Source organism: Brassica napus, chromosome C4 (genome assembly GCF_020379485.1).
Source record: "Brassica napus cultivar Da-Ae chromosome C4, Da-Ae, whole genome shotgun sequence".
In the NCBI taxonomy this organism is placed as follows: domain Eukaryota; kingdom Viridiplantae; phylum Streptophyta; class Magnoliopsida; order Brassicales; family Brassicaceae; genus Brassica; species Brassica napus.
Window position 1 is genome coordinate 13,717,981 of NC_063447.1, and position 18,530 is coordinate 13,736,510.

Genomic DNA, 18,530 nt, shown 5'->3' on the forward strand with positions numbered 1-18,530 from the left:
ACCAGTGAGGTTTTCAAACTCTAACGGTGAAAACCTCACAGGTTCTGGACCAACGAGACTCCACAGCTCATACTTCTTCTTTATGTCCAGCTGGAAACCGAGCATGTAGTGAACCAGCCTTGAAGCCCAATCAAATCCCAGCTCTTGGAACTTGATGAAAACTCCCAACTTCGACTGCTTCAGCTCTTCGTATTCGTCATCATGAAGAGCTTTATTTAAAGCAGCATGCAACGTCCAGCAAGTGTGATACGAAATGCTATGCATTGCGGGGGGCTCTTCCCCTAACGTATATATCCTACGGGGGAGTTCTGGGATCTCCATTTTTTTTGCCTGCAAAACAATCAAAGACAACCATCTCAAACAATCAAAGACTTATAATTAACTCATCTGGCAAGTTTTCCAGCTGAAAGACTTATAATTAAGTCGTTTGGAAAGTCTTCCAGCTGGAAGACTTTCCAGACGACTTAATTATAAGTCTTCCAAGACTTCCAGTTTTATGTTCATCTTTTCCTCAATCAATCACTAGACAGTAAGTGATTTAACTTACCGGCGGCGGAGTTCAACGAGACGCCTCTGAGAGAATGTGCGCTAGGGTTTCCTCTCGGATCTTAAATAGAGGAAGCGGCTGTGAGAACGGTGGTGAGAACGACGGTGATAACGGCGGACAGATAATCGGCGGTGAGAACGATGAGAACGATGGATTAGAGAGAATCGACGGAAATCGCCTTCGAAATCGCCTTTGAGAGAAACGGCTTTAGGGTTTTCTGATTTTCGATAAACAATGAAAAAAAAACCTCTTATATATGGCCGATAAATAATCCGGTTAGGTTTAAAAGTACATTGTAAAATTAAAGGTTTGGTCTGGTTTGGACGCCTTACTAGTAAGTCGTCTCAGACCCTAAATTTAACCCCTAAACTAAATTGACTAAATTAACTAACTAACCACGTTATAAACCCGTAGTTATACTTAAATAGTGTTTACTATACACAGAAATAAAAACACTTAGGTAAATTTTAAAGTTTTCAAAAAAAACATTTATGCATTCCAAAATCTAACCCTAAGAACACATACAATACTACAACATATGTTGGCAAAACCTAAACCAAATAATATCATGACTCACTACTTTCACTCATCTATGTTGAAAACAATTAACTTTTGTTATATCTTAATTTATATCTTTTAAAACATATGTTAATTACATGATTTCAATTTTTCACTTATCAAAATATTTTTTACAAAATTTTTAAATTATTTCTAAGTAAAACTAGTCCAGACGACTTTCCAGTAAGTCGTCTTACCGTAAATCGTCTGGACGATTTACGGGGGCTAGAAACGTAAAAAAATTTCGGTTTTTTTGTTTGTTCATAAGGGGTTGGTTGTAATTTCAATAGCTTTTTAGATTATTTTTGCATTTGATTCAAGTTTAGGTTAACCTTTGTATTTGAAATCAAGTTGTGAGTCATATTTGACAATTTTTCCATATAAATAAATAAATGCAGTACTTTCGATGCTAAAACTTATCTTATGGGAAGCAAAAGCGCCTGCTACGTATAATATACAAGCCTTTGGCTTCAGAAATTGTTAAAAGATGAGAGATCATATGTTTCTGCGTCAGCGTGTTTCCTTCTTGTACACACATAATTCTAGCTATTGGAAAGATAAAACTGTATTTGCCCATTTATCAAATAAAAGGCTAATTTTATCTTTAAATGAGCCCAAGTAAATATTTTATCAAATTAATGAGCCCAAGTAAATATTTTATCAAATTAATGAGCCCATGTACGAGCCTCAGAATCGCCCCAGACTATTTATTTGGCAACTACCGTTCATCGAACCGACTCTAGGGTTTCAGCGACTTGAAGATGGCGACGCAAATCAGCAAGAAGAGGAAGGTGAGCTTTACTGTGTCCCTTTCTATCTTGATGGATCTCTTTCGTGTAATTTCGTAGTTTGAACCGTGACTGTGTTGAGTTTCTGTAGTTTGTCGCCGACGGTGTGTTCTACGCCGAGTTGAACGAGGTTCTAACTAGGGAGCTAGCAGAGGATGGTTACTCAGGTGTGGAGGTTAGGGTTACTCCCATGAGGACTGAGATTATCATTAGAGCTACCCGTACCCAAAATGTTCTCGGTAATATGCTCAATCTTGAAAATGTACAAAGCTTGCTAGGGATGATCTCATAAGGATAGCTATTGGATATTTATAGGTGAGAAGGGGAGGAGATTCAGGGAGTTGACATCTCTTGTGCAGAAGAGATTCAGATTCCCTCAAGACAGTGTTGAGCTTTACGCTGAGAAGGTTGCTAACAGAGGCCTCTGTGCCATTGCTCAGGCTGAGTCTCTCCGTTACAAGCTCCTCGGTGGTCTTGCTGTTCGCAGGTACACTCATGTTTGTCTGTAATGTCTTGCTGCGAAATATTATTCATCAACTGATACTTGATTTGGTTCACATACTAGAAGAGAGAGTGTGATTAGTTTAGTGGCAGTTTCTGTAGGTTGTTGCGTAGTTTTCATTGTCTCTTGCTGATATTGGAATGGTGTTGTGTTGTATAGGGCTTGCTATGGTGTCTTGAGATTCGTCATGGAGAGTGGCGCTAAGGGATGTGAGGTGATGACAAATTCCAGTACTCTCTATTTGTTTTTATTTTCTCTCCACATAAAATTCTCAGACGTTATTCGTTTGAAATGCTTACTCAGGTGATTGTGAGTGGAAAGCTCCGTGCAGCACGTGCCAAGTCCATGAAATTCAAGGACGGTTACATGGTTTCCTCTGGTCAACCTACCAAGGAGTACATCGACTCTGCAGTCAGACATGTTCTCCTCAGACAGGTGAGAGTTTCTTCTTCCTGAGTTCCCTCCTGTTGACTGACTATGTGAACCAGAGATGTTTAACTTGTCTGTTTAAACTCCAAATGGTGCAGGGTGTGCTTGGAATCAAGGTCAAGGTCATGCTTGACTGGGACCCTAAGGGTGTACTTGGACCAAAGACACCACTACCTGATGTTGTCATCATTCATACTCCCAAGGAAGAAGATGTCAACTCCGCACCAGCTCAGGTTGCTGCTCCGGCTGCTCTTCTACCAGAAGCTCCCCTCACAGCCGTAGATTACCCTGAGATGATCCCTGTCGCCTAGAAGAAAACTCATTGGGATGCCTCTGTTTTTGGTTAAACGTTATCAGCTTCTTTTTAAGATGCTTGTTGTTTAAATGTCCTCGAAGCAGACAAGTTTTTTCTCATGTTGTTTTTAAAATCTATGTCAAGTATTTTTGGATGTTGAATGCGTTTAGCTCAATGGAATTTTTGGTCATAAAAGAAAAAAATCAATCGTTGCGACGTATTTTGTTAATTCAAACATTGTTTCAACCGACCCTGCAGAGTGATATGTTCTGTAGTAGTGTTGTGCAATGATTCACTGTTTGGTCACGATATAATTCAGTAAATTTCAACTGCATTTTTAACCACTGCTTTGGTGTGTAAGCAGAGTCTGTTTCTACAATTTTAGATGTCGTAAACAAATAAAAATATAATGATTGGACAATAAAAATATGATGATTGGACAAGTTTTGGTTCATTTGTTAAACATTCGTCTGATAATATTCATTTTCATTTTCTGGAAGCTGTTGTTGTCGAGAATGGAGTAAGTTTCAGGGAAGAAACTGAAACGGGAAGGAGAAGAGGTTGTGGATCACTGCAACATCATGGAACTCTGTTTCTAGGAAGAACATCCACACATCCTTAGCTATTCATAAAACAGCTACTTCTTTAATCAAGCTTTGTACACATGGAAACACTTTTTAGCTAGACTTTTGAGATCTTGTTTGACAATGAAAAGAGAACAGAAATAGAAAACTCATTAACATAAATTCTCCAAGTGTTGTCACAAAGTTCTGTAGAACCAAATATAAACAAAGCAGAGACATCATATTTAAAGAGGAGAACTAAAATATAACAAAAGTAACGAGATGGTTCTCCCAAGTGGCAATGCTAACAGAAGAACCAAACTCCGTCTCACTAGTCTTGGCTTCTCCTTGATGTTTCCTCTGTGCAATTTTCACAACTGTGTGTTAACTTGATCTACACCAACTACAAAGACGACAGTATACACTGACACACTCTACTGAACAGAAACGAGATTGCATCCTGGTGGTTTCGGAGGGATGATCTTCAACCTCAAGGGTCTATTCTCAACTTTCTTAAACTGTGGCGGCTTTGGTGGAATAATCTTCAATCTTCGTGGCTTCTTCATAATATCCTCAGACTTCAGTACCACAGCCACCGACTTTCTCCTACTTCCGGAAACGGTAACCATCACTTTCTTCTCATCAGAAAGAAGAAACTGATGCTTCAACATATCCAAAGCACTTCCTCTCTCCACAGGATTCCTTGCGAAACACGTTTCTATAAACTGCCTTGCCTCCCAAGGAAGAGACTCTGGAACCTCCGGCGCCTTCCCATCCAACAAATGACGCAAAATCTCCTCCGAGTCTTGTAACGGCCACGGAGACTGTCCTGTGTACATCTCCAACACAACGCAACCTAACGACCACAAGTCTAACGACTTCTCGGCGACGCCGTAGTGAACAGACTCAGGAGACATGTAAAGAGGCGTTCCCAAGTAGGGAGAATCAAACTCCCAAAACACCGACCCCTCTCCAGCTTCTGTCGACATCCCAAAATCAGAAATCTTCAACTCGTACGAAACTTCTTTCGTTACACCACCATTAACATCACGTGGAAACACGAGAATATTATCCGGTTTGAGATCGCAGTGGACGTATCCGTGATCATGAACAGAGACCAGTCCTTCAAGAATCATACGAGTGAAGTCTCTGATCATCGTATCCGTCAACGACCTTGTTTCCATGAAAGAAGTTAAACTTCCGCCAGCTGCGTACTCCATCGACATGCCGTAAACTCTGTTCCCGTGATCATTGACTCCTCTCGACAGAGATGTACCAAAGGTTCGCACGATTCCAGGACAATCTCTGAGTTTGGAGATAATCTGAAACTCGTTGTATAGAGAATCGAAGTCATGCGCGAACGAGCTTTTCACGGCGTGGTAGTGTGGCTTCGAGCCGTCGTGTTTATTGAACTTGATGAGATTGACTGAACCATACGAGCCTTTGCCTAATGGTTTCACAAACTCCATGGACGCCATCATACTTTTTACTTCGCTGCAAACAAAACCCTAATTAGAGAGTGAATCTTTGATTCGTTGAGAGAGAAAGGAAACTTTTGGAGTTGTTTAAATAGCGGTTATGATATTAATGAAAAGGAAACTATATACTATACACTACTAGTTCAAAAAAAGGAAATTACGGGAACATCAAAAAAAGGAAATTGAATAACGGCCGTCAATCTTACTCAGAGGATTTATCATTAATTCGATCTGAACCGTTGAATCATACGCCGACAAATCAAAAAAAAAAAGGAAATTGAATAGCAACCGTCGATCTTACACGCCGTTATACCATTGATCTGATCTTAACCGTTGAATCAAACCGTTAGCTTTGGGAAATCGACTAACGCGCCGTTTTTACAAGGGAAGATCTACGCAATAGATTCGATCTTAACCGTTGGCTCAAACGTTACAAATGTGCAAAAATTATTCAAACACATTATTGATTTTTTTCCTTATGAAGATGAAAATCTTAAGTAAAGCTAACTGTTTCTTAAAAAAAAAAGTCAAGATTTCTGATTGGTTCCAGAATTAACTTGTTTCTATTAACATTATTTTATACTTGAAATATATGTGACAAATTTACTATATACATACAGTTCTATGCAACATTGCTTATAAACTGGTTTAGAGCGTGTTTTAAATTTACAAAGCTGCAAACTAATAGAAATAAATGGTTTTAACTGATTAAAAATGTAATAAAATATTTTAAAAATCATCGAATGGTATGGCGGATTTGAAAATTGGTAAACATTTAGAATTTGAAATCTTAGATTTACCTGTTTGTATGGTCATGTGACATGAATATCTAAATCTCATTGTGAGCAACCAAATCTATCTAGCGCCAATAAAATTAGTCGGCTGGATCTTGGTACACCAAATACTCCGGATTATAAAAATTATAGTAAAATATATTTTTGCAGCTTCAGAGACCTTAGCAATCTGGGCTGAAATATCTATCTAAACTATTAAAACAGAAGTACAAATGGTAATTAGCCCTGAGTTTTTTTCAATAATTACAAGGAAATGCCACTAACAAAAAACACGGTAGTTTTACAGTTTCTTTAACCTATTTCCTACACCAAATAAACGTTAACCAATCCCGTTCGGTACAATGGAGTGTTATTCACTGTCGTTTTATAACTTGACAAAACCAGCAAACTTAAATCGACATAACCAGTTTTTTTCGTCAGTGTATATGTATAATCGACAGAGAGAGAATGATAGCGAATTTCGTTTAATGGGATTATCATGTTCAATCGCGAATTCCGTTTTTCGTCTTGCCGATGTTCTCTTCTACTTTTGCATCTCTTTACAATTACTGGATCTTTAAAGGATCACGATTTTCTTTGATTATGCTTGATCGAGATTATACACGGATGTGAATCTTGGATTTTAGTGTAAGTTTTCCCATGTTGATCAAATCGAGATGTTAGGGATCGATATGGTAATTCTAGCTTCAGAAAAGTAGATTAGGGGTCTTTGATGGCGTCTCTAAATACAGTGGCATTTAGTAAAGGAGGTGGGGTTGATGTTCACGGCTGTTTTCTGGAGCTCTAAGCAATTGAAGATTGGTGATGGTAACCGGAGAAGATGACTGGAGGTCAAAGACGTTCACCGGCGACCCACAATTCTTTTTTTGGGCAATTCATCTTCTTTAATCAGAAGTCACGTGTGAAATTTTCTTTCGCAATAGTACACGTGTTTTGTTTGTAGAATCATCCTTACTCACGTGTTTGAACTTTTTTGGGCTGTATGTCATCAATCTTTATGTACTAAACTTTTGGGCTTTAAAATTTAATGAAAACAGATTGACAAAAAAAAACGGTGGGGAGATAACTTTGTATTTTCCTAAATCAATAACATTCAGAATAATTTACCTATTTTTATGCTAGCATCATAACTAATCTTGACAATCCAAAATATGACCACAAATCACTATAAACTGAAAATTCGTTTGAATGAAACACAAGTGAATTAAATACATAATATTCTTCATAACTATAAATTGATTTAGGCAATACATTATAAGTGTTAGCATTCGGGTGTCAAATCAAATTTGGTTCCAATCTATTCGGGTTTCGAAATTAAAAATCCTGGCCCATTCAGATACTTATAAAATTTTGTTTGGCTTCTATTCGGATTTTTACGGGTTCGAATAACCCATTTAAATTATTTTTAAAAAATTTAAATGCATAATATACTTTAAATTTATAAACTTAACATTTAAATTGGGTTGGCTTGAATATTTGAATAGACAATCAATAAATATTTTAAGTATTTTTGGTATTTCGAGTATTTTTCAGCTATTTTATACATTTATTTTTGACTATTTGTATATATTTTCAATTATTTTAGACAACTTTAAATATCTAATATATTTTGGATATTTTTATATATTACATCTAAATTAATTAATATATTTAGGTATATAATTCTATTTTGGATTCTGGTACTCGAAATACTTCAGTTCAGGTCGGGTTCGGTTCCGTTTATCTAGAAACCAAAATTTTATGTTCGGATATTTAACCAATTTAGGTTCGGATTCAGAATGGATTAGATTGGTTCTTCGAACTCCGTTTTTTACCTAACCCTACTTTATATAATCTAGCTAAACAATAATAACTTTCATAACCATATAATTTAAACTATTATATTAAATTATTACTTATAATTTTTTAAATAATATATGTGTTAAATACAAAATAACTCAAATGAATTAGTTAATCTTTGAATATATGAAGACGTCTAATATTCAAACGCATATCCAATGAAATAAATACATAATACTAAGTTATAAATATATGTAATCGTTTGAAACAATTACTTAGATTGGAACATGTTGACTATAACATTATTTTGTTCGAAAAAATAATAAACGTTTGAAAAAATGTTCAATGTTAAAAATATTTACTATTAACGATGTAAAAATAAGATTTATACGTATATAAAAGTGGAAGAAAATACCCGCGCGGTTGGCAGCAAAATATCAGCTAAAGACAAAGAGATAAGACACCACGAAAAGTCCTTACAACGAAAAAATCCGGTAATTTTCTTTTATTTTTTTTTCCCAAAAAAAAAAAACAATTTTGGTTTGAGCCTTTATAATAGATGAAGTGCAATATGTTTGGCAATTTCTCTTTTGTTGGGCCGACAAATTATCAAAACAATTCTTAATTTTATTTCTATATTATTATAATTTCATAACATTTAAATATATATAAACTACCTATTTTTGCAACAAATTTTTACAATAAATCTAATCTATCAAAACATATACCAACAAATAATATTATTTTAAATCATATGTAAGTAGTTTTAAATAATATATTTTCGAATATAATAAAAATAAATTTTGATATTTATATACAATTTTAAAATTTAAATAACCATCTCTAGATTTAATATAATAAAAGATATAATTGAAACTCAAATATGCTGTATTTTTGTGTTATATATATTTGTCAAAATAAAATGATTACTTAACACACACAGTTATAAGAAATACTCATTAAGAAATAAATTCAGTAGCTAAACATGAACAAACAAGTTGAAGTCGAGTGAAGTCGTTCTAATATGTTAAAACCATAAAATAGTAAAATAGGGTTATTCTAAAATGTTTAAAAATTAAAGAAAACATCCGCGCGGACGCGCATGTCAAAATCTAGTTTGTCATTAAAATAAAAGGTCGTAAGATGGGCTTCTCCAGCTTGGGTACCCGACCTGCTTTTGCTTATGTTAGGAAGTGGTTGCTTTGGTCTACTTTTTTAGTTCTTGAATCTTAACTTGCAATCTAAGCAGGAAGACAAATTTGATCACTAATCAACTAAGTACTAAGGGCATCTTTATCCCATATACTCTAATGGGTCTCTTAATTTATTTTTAATAGTATTTTAGGAGTTAATTTTGGTAAGAGACATGTTTAAAAACTTTGTATTTTTTTTCCTCCATTGCAAGTTTATTATTTAGGGTTTCTTAAAAAAATATTTAATTTTTTTTTATTAAATTAATTTTTTATTATATAAAAGATAACATTTTAAACATAGATTTTAAAATTAAAACATGAAAATAAAGATTAGTAAAATAAACAAGAATTATTTGAAATAAGCATATGAGCTGAGTTGTTGTTTTCATCACGTCCAAATTTATGCCATATATGTTGAACCAAATCATCTTTCAGTTGTTGATGCATTTGTCTATCACGAATTCTTATCCGAACACCCATCTGGTTTGCGTTATTTGTAGGGATATCTGTAGAATACGTGAGATCGACATGTGAACTTCCGTTGTCTTCTCCTTGCTGGAATTCTGAAACATCATATTGAGTGTATCCATCTCGTTCGTTTTCTACTATCATATTATGGAGTATGATACATACTCTCATAATCTTGCCAATTTTGACTTTATCCCAAAACAGCGCTGGATTTTTAACAATGGCAAAGCGAGCTTGCAGGACTCCAAAAGCACGCTCGACATCTTTTCGGACAGCTTCTTGACGTTGAGCAAATAAAACTGCTTGCGGCCCTTGTGGTAGAGGAATAGATTGGATAAAAGTTGCCCATTTCGGATAAATACCGTCGGTGAGATAGTAAGGCATATGATACTCTCTTCCATTGACAGAGAAAGTGACATTCAGAGCTTCACCTTTTATTATGTCATCAAAAACAGGTGAACGATCAAGAACATTGATATCATTTAATGTACCTGGAGGTCCAAAAAATGCATGCCATATCCAGAGATCGTATGAAGCAACCGCCTCTAAAACGATTGTTGGTTTACCCGAACCACGAGAATATTGCCCTTTCCAAGCGGTTGGACAATTCTTCCACTCCCAATGCATACAATCGATGCTTCCTATCATCCCGGAAAATCCACGATATTCTCCAACATCAAGTAGACGTTGAAGATCAGCCGGTGTTGGTCTTCTTAAGTACTCATCGCCGAACAAATATATTATTCCTTCTACAAAATTTTCCACACATAACCGAGTTGTTGTTTCACCGAGCCGGAGGTATTCGTTGACCGCATCAGTTGCAGAACCATACGCCAAGACACGAATGGCTGCGGTGCACTTTTGAAGAGGAGAGAGACTAATCCTTCCGAGACCATCTTTTTTTTCCCGAAAATATAGAACTTCGTTGGAGAGTTGATCAACAATGTGCATGAACAATGGCTTGTTCATTCGAAAACGTCGTCGGAATAAATTATCAGGATACGTTGGAGTATCACAGAAATAATCATTCCATAAATGAATATGCCCCTCTTCGCGATTTCTTTCGATATAAGCTCGGGGTTTTTTTTTTTTTTTGACCACCACTAATATTTAAATTATCAAACGCTTGATCAAAGAATTGATCAAATTTTTCATCAAATTTTTGATCAAATATGTCATCAAATGTATCATCAGATGATTCATCGAATGTGTTTTGAGAAGAAGAAGCCATAGAAATGATTAAAGAGTTTTATAAACTTGTGATCAAAGAGAGGAAAAAAGAAGAAGATGAGTATGCTTGATACAAGTAGAGAGAATAGAGAGAAGATGAATTTGGTTTTGTTAGAAATAGAGAGTAGATGAGTTTGCGTGATGTTAATTAGAAGTAGAGAGCAATAACAGTGAATTATATAATACAAATGATCAAATGTAGTTGGTATTGGTATTGGTAATGTGTGAAACGTGTGTTTATTTGTTCAAGTAGTTGGTATTGTGTGATCAAATAATACAAACTGCGTGATGCACATGCACACTGAAACCCGTGACACACTGAATCAAGCCGAGACAAGCCAAACTGACACAAACTGATACAATACAAACTGACACAAATAAAAGAACCCGTGATGCTCCTCTCCAATGTAGCCTCTCCTTTCCCGCTACCTGAAACAAATAAAAGAACAAGAACATGAAACAATGGCCCGGAACAAGATCATGAAACAATGAAGAAGAACACAAAACATCAAAGCTTTAGAACAAGAAAAAGAACATGACATAACATGAAGCAAAACATTACAAATGTAAGTAGATCCTAAAGCCGAGAACATGAAACATGAAACATAAGGAAGACATAAAGCCGAGACAACTTGAACATGAAACAAACTAGAACATGAACTTGAACATCAAACAAACAAACCGAGAGTTACATTAACTCATTTATAAGCTTTTTCTTGAGACCTTCTTCATAATCAGCTAGATTCTCCTTTGCAAGAAGCTTCTCAAGTACCCTCATCTTGGAGAGCTGTTGCTTCATTGCCAAGTCATCCTTCTTGATGCTCCACATGAGCTGATAATCAGACACATCTTGCCCCTCAACCTGTGGCTTCTTTCCACGAGCTTTTGCAGCCTTAACACCAGAGGGACGAGATGTTCCTTCTACACCAGCATCGCATTCATTGACTTGAGAGCTTGCTCCTGAATGCGAACCATCAGCGAACTTCCTCCTTTTGGAGCTACTTTCAGTTTTAGAGGTAGCGAGCTCACACCACTTCTGGTCGTTGCGGAGCTCGTTCCACGCATGTTCAAGGCTGAACTTCTTTGTTTGGTTGTTGAAGTAGATTTCGTGGGCTAGTTTTAGAACGTCATTGTCATTCATGCCACTGGTTTTCTCTCTTGTGGCTGCCTCATAAGCCCCAGCAAACTTGCAAACTGCTTCATTCAGCTTGTGCCAACGTTGCTTGCATTGATTTCCGTCGCGTTTTTCACAGCCAGCAAGTTTTGGACTAGCCGAGAAGTATGCTGCAACTCTTGTCCAGAACGTTGCTGACTTCTGCTCATTCCCCACCACGGGGTCTTTGCTAGTGTTCAGCCAGCTGCTAATCAGCACTATATCCTCTGTCACTGTCCACGTCCTTCTTTCCTTACGCTCTACTGGAAGCTCCGCAGCTTGACTGCCAAAGGACGGCACTTGCGATGAAGAGGTTAGAACGCGTCCTTGACTGCCAAAGACTACATTTTGTTGACTATGGAGAAGTTCAACAAAATTTGCCGAGTCCTGGAATGGATTGAAATCCATTTTCGAAGTCAAGGAGAGAGGAGAAAGAGGAGACAGAGGAGAAAGATGAGACAAAGGAGACAGAGGAGACAGAGGAGAAAGAGGTGAAAGAGGTGAAAGAGGAGACACATGCGAATGAGAATAAACAGGGGAAAGAGGAGAAGGAACGAGAAGGCGCATTCATCTGTTGGAGAATGAACTAGAAGACACAGTTTATAAAACGTTCAAGAAAATGAAGGAGAGAGATTTCGCATTCAACACACACAACCAACAAGTCTATGTAACCAACACACACAACTCGCATTCAACACACACAACCAATATGACTTGACATATATCTAACAACAAACAACTAATAACAAACAATGCTTTATTTTCAATTTCAAATAACTCAAACCACACCATCAATTCTATTTATTACGGTGATACAACCATAACCCAACACTAAAGTAACCATTAATTACCCTAACTACCAGTCAAACAGAAGCTACACCATTTTATTATAGACCAGAAGCTACACCAGCACATTTCGACCAGATAAAAGAGAGAAAGACTAACCTTTGATGCTGCGTATTCCTCTGTCAAATGACCCGTGCTTAAGCACGTTTGATCCAGCCATCTAAACACACAAAGACTGAACACATTAACCTATTTTCTTTAATTCTGAAACAAAGCCCGAGACTTTAATTCTTTTCTTTTCAGTACACAATACAGAAGCTATTTTATCTAAGACAGAAAAGGATTAAGAAGCAAACACTAACCTCAACGCGATTTGATCCCTTCATCTCAGCACGCAAAAGACAGAACCAAAAGACACAAACAAATAATAAAATTAATCACCACAGAGAAGCCCAATCAAAACCAATAAACAAAACGAGATTGAAATAATATATTTGAACCTAAGACATGTATGACTGAAGAACATGGAACATAAGCTTTACCTGAGCGATTCGCAGAGAGCCATCGGCTGAGAGCTCCGTCAGCCGTCGAGGACAGCCACCGCCAGACAGATAGCTCCGTCAGCCGTCGAGGAGAGCCACCGAGAGACAGAGAGATCCGTCAGCCGTCGAGGAGAGCCACCGCAAGACAGAATTGAACCTACAAACAAATAAAACTCGCGATCAAACCAAGAAGAAGTCTAATCTAAACATGCATGATTGAAAAACACAACAATACATTTACCTTCCGATTCCAGTTGATCCACGGCGAGAGAGGGATAATCGCATAGTCACACGAGCCACAGAGACAGAGGATTCCGTTAGGAGGTGTGGAGACAGGGAGTATCGCCGGTATGTCGACGATCCGCGGTGAGAATAGGAGAATCGCCTTCTCCGAGCTTCGGTTTCGAGAGAGAGAGAAAGGAGATGATTCGGTTTCGAGAAAGAGAGAAATGACGAAACAAAGACACGCTCCCCTTCTCTCCTCTCATTTTGCTTACACGTGTTCCATAAACACGTTTCTTCTTTACCCCAAATAAGAAACGTCTTTACCTTGTAATTTTCTTTTTGATTTTCTTTTAATCATAAGATCTCCCCTAAATACGAGGGATAATCCTGCTCTAACTTACTATGTTGAAAATATAACTTATGGAGCTTCCTCGGATTTTGATATATTTTTCTGGAGTACATAAATTTGAGAAGCAAGATGATGATCAGACTCTTAAATACAATTCATTTGCATTGTTTGTTCTCTTGATGTTTGAGAATATCACTTTGCCTTTGGTGTGAGTGATGAGATCTACATTTCTCAACCTCTTCTATTCGAGCTATGTGTTGAAGAAATAATATGAGCTCTATATAATAGAATACAAACTAGGTCAAATACAAAAAAAATTCCCTTACAGTTTTGGCTCTTTCTCTCTGGTTTCACTCGTTCTTGATTTTCTGATATTGTATTGCAGTACTATATTATCTGCAATCGCATCCCTCTTTACATCCATATGTGATAAAATGAAAACTTTCAGTTTTGATGTATACAATGGACTAGCTAAAGAACTTAATAAGTGCAAAACTGCTTGTGTTTCTTATCGTCAGAACCAATTAAGTTTCTCAAATTTCGGTGACTAACTCCTAAACGGCTAAATCATACACCAAACCTGAATGTTTGCTGCTCATTTCTTATCAAGCCCATCAAGGATATGAATGGTGTGTGGAACATCTTTTCCATGGCTGATCATTCTGTTTATTTGTTTAACAGAAGTCTGAAGGTATTCATTTTCAGGAAGCTGTTTCAGTCGAGAATGGATTAGTTTCACGGAATAAACTGAAAACTGGAATGAGAACTGGTTGTAGATCATTGCAATATCATTGACGGCTTTTTTTGTGAAGAACATCTTCACATTCTTAGCTGCTACTCATCAAACAGCTGCTTTTCACTTCACTTGCAAGACTAGTTTATTTGCATATACTTAATGTAATCTATATGGTAGGATTATGTCAACTATACGCAATGTGGAATTAATCAAGTTAACTTGTTATTTAAAAGGTTACAATTATTCAGACTTCAGAGAATTTACATTGGTCATGAATGAATGTTTAAAGGTAGGAAAATAACATATACGTAAGCATAAATAATTCATATAGTATATAATTGTGGAAGAGAGATAGGGAGATATGCAAGACATTAAATTCACACCATATCTGTGCATCGACCAACCGCTAACTTCTGTTGCGTTACGTAAAAGTAACTTTATCTTCTCTTTTTATAATGAACAAAGACAATATATTAGACCCAAAAAACAAAGACAATATATTTAAAAGTTTATATCGCGTTGTATAGTTAATTGTACTCCAAATGTCTATTAAGTCGGTCCAACTACTTGATACGACCTAACAAGACTGAAACTTTCAAGTCTGACTGTTAGCTGAGAATTGTAACTTAACATTTTACCAATAAAAATAGCTTTTGAGAATTGTTTTGGTTCTCATATCAAATTTAGATGTGTGGACTTTTTTATACATGTCTTGTGTTGTAATCATGGATTTTTATACAATGGATTTCCTCGATTAAATCTAGTAAATATCTTTTCAATTCTTGGGTTTAGTTCAAGTTAAAAAAAAAACTAAATAAAATACGTATCTTTCCAATGACCTTTTGTTTATTCTATAGCGAATGAATTAAAGAAAATGCACAGCTAAAAATTAAAGTTATATATATGTTCTCTTAGCATCCAAGGAGCATGATTGATGTAGGTTTTTATGGTGGAGTTCTTAACGAAATATAAAAATCGTCTCTTAGTTTTTAACTAAAAAAACTAAAAACCAGCTTTTAAATATCTTATCTAAGAGTCAGTTTTTAGCGTTTTTAGTTAAACGTTAAGAGACGGTTTCTTATATCCCGTTAAAAACTCCGTCCTAGGAACTTCTTCGCATTAAATATGCTCTTAGCTCTTTGAATAGGCTATAATAGAGAAAAAAATCCGGTCAAAGTCCATAATTGATAGCGAATAATATTATACTAGTAAAGATTTGTTTTCCTTATAAAATTAGATATAATGAGTTCAAACAAGCCCTCATTTATAAGGTAACAATTTGAAAGTCTTACGAAAATTTTTTCCTATTACTAAACTTCAAAAAGAATTATGTATTCCTTTTTGTCTGAGTAGGATAAATATATACTTTAATCTGAACAATATATTTGTGTTCATGTACCGAATAATTTAATGAAAGAAAAAGAAATATAAAATAAAATTGGAAACAATCAATATGGTCACTGATTCCTACCCCCACCACCATTCGTCAAAAGAGATTCCTGATTTAGAGCATCTCGTTTATGCACATTTCTCTACCATATATTATAAATATACGAAAATTTTATCTTGATAGTATATATTTCTTTTCTTTCTTCAAAACAAAAAAAAAAAACTCAGAAAGCGATAGAGAGAGGCCAAAAAATGGCGGATGAATCTCCAAAGTCTATCTACGACTTCACCGTCAAGGTAAGGTTTTTCTTCATGCATCATTCTTGATTCTTGATTCATATAAACAAAGTAAAGACTCAAAAAGAAGAAGAAGAGACTTTCATTTTGATTCAATGGATCTTCCAGTGGTTTGCTTAAGGAAGATAATACATATGTGTTTATGTTTTGTTTGTTGAACCATCGCAGGATATCTCAGGTAACGATGTGAGTTTGAGCCAATTCAAAGGCAAAACTCTTCTGATTGTAAACGTTGCCTCCAAATGGTAAAAAATACCCTTTCATTTATTTTCGCACTAATTAAAAAAATACTCTTTTAAGCGTTACTATGGTTCCTCTAATTTCACAAGATAGGAATGAAATTTGAAACACAGAAGATTTTGTAATACTAGTATTTAATCAACTCGGTTTGGTTGATGATTAGTACCAGACCCTGCTTTTGCAGTTACGGTTTACCATAATATGTAATTTGTTTATGTAAGAACAAGAATAGTAATATTTGATTAATTCATTCATATTAATAACAGAACTTTTGAAAAGCTGAAACTAAGCTAAATTTTTAATTGCAGTGGACTAACGGATGCGAACTACAAGGAACTCAATGTTCTGTACGAAAAATACAAGGAACAAGGTCTGTTACCATACATCTATACAAAATCTGGTTTTCAAATATTATTTGTGAAATATAATTTAAAAAACTGGACAAAAATATTTAGGGTTGGAGATATTAGCGTTCCCATGCAATCAGTTTTTGGGACAAGAACCAGGAAACAATGAAGAGATTCAGCAAACTGTCTGCACAAGGTTCAAAGCTGAGTTCCCCATCTTTGACAAGGTACTTAAACTTTTTATTTATCAAATTGAAGTATGTACAACCTCTACTAATCACACTCTAATCGAAATTATCAACCTGCAATCCCACAACCTTCACATCCAGTCAAAATTGCAATTATTTATTTACTAGTAGTTAAAAAGATTGGTTATATATTATAAAAGAGAAATACTTGACGGCATTAATGTAGGTAGATGTGAACGGGAAGAACACGGCCCCGTTATACAAATACTTGAAAGCAGAGAAAGGAGGATTGCTAATTGACGCAATCAAATGGAACTTCACAAAGTTCTTGGTTTCTCCTGACGGCAAAGTCTCCCAGAGATATTCTCCCAGAACGTCTCCTCTTCAGTTCGAGGTACGTACCACCCCTGTTCCCACCTAAACCGGAATCCTCATATTTTCATGTGTGCACAATCTTATAACCGGTCTTTTTTTTGTGTGCAGAAAGACATTCAAGCTCTGCTGGGACAGGCTTCTTCTTGAATCATCATCGAAAGCTTCAAGAACGGGTTTATCTATTTATTAAACGTTTTTACATTTGGTCCGTGTCTTAAGAATCCACAACTTTGCAAACTTGTTTGTTCGCTTAATCCTTGAGACCGCGTCTTTAAATAAAGTGTCGTTTCATTGATAAGAAATAAAAAGAAATCAGGGCCGGCTTGACACATGTTATGGGCCCTAGGGTTAAATAAACTCTAGGGTTAAATAAACCATTTATATTCGGATAATGTTTAAAATATTTTTAAAATTTAATCAGTAATATTTTGCAATATTTTATAATGAAAATAAAACTATATACATATCAAATAATTTTGTGTTTTTTTTCCATTTTATTTATTGTATTTATAATTTTTTATATAAAAATATAGATTTATAAAAAAAAATCAGCCCATTAACTATTAATATACGTGATGATATATGTTTGGATCTGGGGCGGTCGCACCGCTTGTCCCATACTCAGCCTGCCCCGAAAGAAACCACATTAATCATGTGACTCGTTTTAAAGCTCATTTTTTTTAAAAAAGTCAGGCTGAGCTGGATACGTAAACCGAATACGTGAAAGGATCTTGTTGAATAATTTGCCTTACCGTAACATCACCACACGTTAAGTATTCTGAATTATCACCTGTATCAAAGTAAAACCATCGACTGCACATCACTGATTCGATGTGCCTGAGGAACAATGCTTTTACTATCTAATTTCACTACTGTGTTGAAGAAAAAAAACTCATTGCGTTACGATACTGGCTTATGTTGCATTAAAAAATGTTTTAAGGATTACAAGAACGAAAAGATGTGAAATAAGCCAAGTAGTGGCAGGTTAGTGACAATTTTTTGGGGTTTGGTGTGTATTCACATCAGTCATGGATTTAATTTTCTCTTGGAACTAAATTATCATCACTTGGCCAGCGTGAACTTGAGATTCGGTACAAGTGGTTTACATGGTAGATCGTAACAGATGATCGGTTCACCCCCTGATATTAGTCGGAAGGTATTTCAAACTCGGATCAGACAATGTAGTAGTCAGTCCACTCTGTAGCACTAAGTCCCAAGGCTGACCGGATCAGCCAATAGAGTTTATCAAAAAATAAAAGATGTGAAATCATATTTATAT

At 35.7% G+C, this 18,530-nt stretch overlaps 4 protein-coding genes across 5 annotated transcripts; 2 read left to right on the plus strand and 2 right to left on the minus strand.

Moving 5' to 3' along the window:
* Positions 1-1,764: 1,764 nt before the first annotated feature.
* Positions 1,765-3,339, plus strand: LOC106396573 (40S ribosomal protein S3-2). The gene is made up of 6 exons (XM_013837000.3): positions 1,765-1,896; positions 1,985-2,132; positions 2,209-2,380; positions 2,555-2,609; positions 2,699-2,830; positions 2,923-3,339. The coding sequence occupies exons 1-6, from the start codon at positions 1,867-1,869 to the stop codon at positions 3,133-3,135; spliced, it is 750 nt and encodes a 249-aa protein (XP_013692454.1). The 5' UTR covers positions 1,765-1,866; the 3' UTR covers positions 3,136-3,339.
* Positions 3,167-15,703, minus strand: LOC106395244 (mitogen-activated protein kinase kinase kinase 20-like). 2 transcript variants are annotated; one of them, XM_048754456.1, is made up of 5 exons: positions 13,347-15,703; positions 13,106-13,262; positions 12,926-12,943; positions 12,723-12,783; positions 6,370-11,053 (listed from the first exon to the last, which is right to left on the minus strand). In XM_048754456.1, exon 5 carries the CDS (start codon positions 10,361-10,363, stop codon positions 9,257-9,259), a length of 1,107 nt encoding a protein of 368 aa, XP_048610413.1. In that variant the 5' UTR covers positions 10,364-11,053; positions 12,723-12,783; positions 12,926-12,943; positions 13,106-13,262; positions 13,347-15,703; the 3' UTR covers positions 6,370-9,256. The 2 variants fall into 2 exon arrangements, with proteins under 2 accessions (XP_048610414.1, XP_048610413.1); XM_048754457.1 differs by having other exon boundaries at positions 3,167-11,053; positions 12,926-13,262.
* Positions 11,313-12,185, minus strand: LOC125585802 (glutathione S-transferase T3-like). Its single transcript, XM_048755493.1, has one exon. It carries the CDS (start codon positions 12,183-12,185, stop codon positions 11,313-11,315), a length of 873 nt encoding a protein of 290 aa, XP_048611450.1.
* Positions 15,704-15,905: 202 nt separating the features above from the next.
* On the plus strand, positions 15,906-17,582 carry LOC106390185 (probable glutathione peroxidase 2). The gene is made up of 6 exons (XM_013830596.3): positions 15,906-16,101; positions 16,270-16,346; positions 16,650-16,711; positions 16,797-16,915; positions 17,103-17,270; positions 17,360-17,582. The coding sequence occupies exons 1-6, from the start codon at positions 16,057-16,059 to the stop codon at positions 17,396-17,398; spliced, it is 510 nt and encodes a 169-aa protein (XP_013686050.1). The 5' UTR covers positions 15,906-16,056; the 3' UTR covers positions 17,399-17,582.
* Positions 17,583-18,530: the final 948 nt, after the last annotated feature.

What these genes read in the sequence shown, in the direction of transcription:
- LOC106396573 (XM_013837000.3), top strand. Translation starts at nt 1,867, where the DNA reads ATGGCGACGCAAATCAGCAAGAAGAGGAAG. An exon ending in GTGGCGCTAAGGGATGTGAG is followed by an intron (nt 2,610 to 2,698) that starts GTGATGACAAAT and finishes ATGCTTACTCAG; the next exon opens with GTGATTGTGAGTGGAAAGCT. An exon ending in GACATGTTCTCCTCAGACAG is followed by an intron (nt 2,831 to 2,922) that starts GTGAGAGTTTCT and finishes CAAATGGTGCAG; the next exon opens with GGTGTGCTTGGAATCAAGGT.
- LOC106395244 (XM_048754456.1), bottom strand. Translation starts at nt 10,363, where the DNA reads ATGAACAAGCCATTGTTCATGCACATTGTTGATCAACTCTCCAACGAA.
- LOC125585802 (XM_048755493.1), bottom strand. Translation starts at nt 12,185, where the DNA reads ATGGATTTCAATCCATTCCAGGACTCGGCAAATTTTGTTGAACTTCTC.
- LOC106390185 (XM_013830596.3), top strand. Translation starts at nt 16,057, where the DNA reads ATGGCGGATGAATCTCCAAAGTCTATCTACGACTTCACCGTCAAG. An exon ending in GTAAACGTTGCCTCCAAATG is followed by an intron (nt 16,347 to 16,649) that starts GTAAAAAATACC and finishes TTTTAATTGCAG; the next exon opens with TGGACTAACGGATGCGAACT. An exon ending in CGTCTCCTCTTCAGTTCGAG is followed by an intron (nt 17,271 to 17,359) that starts GTACGTACCACC and finishes TTTTGTGTGCAG; the next exon opens with AAAGACATTCAAGCTCTGCT.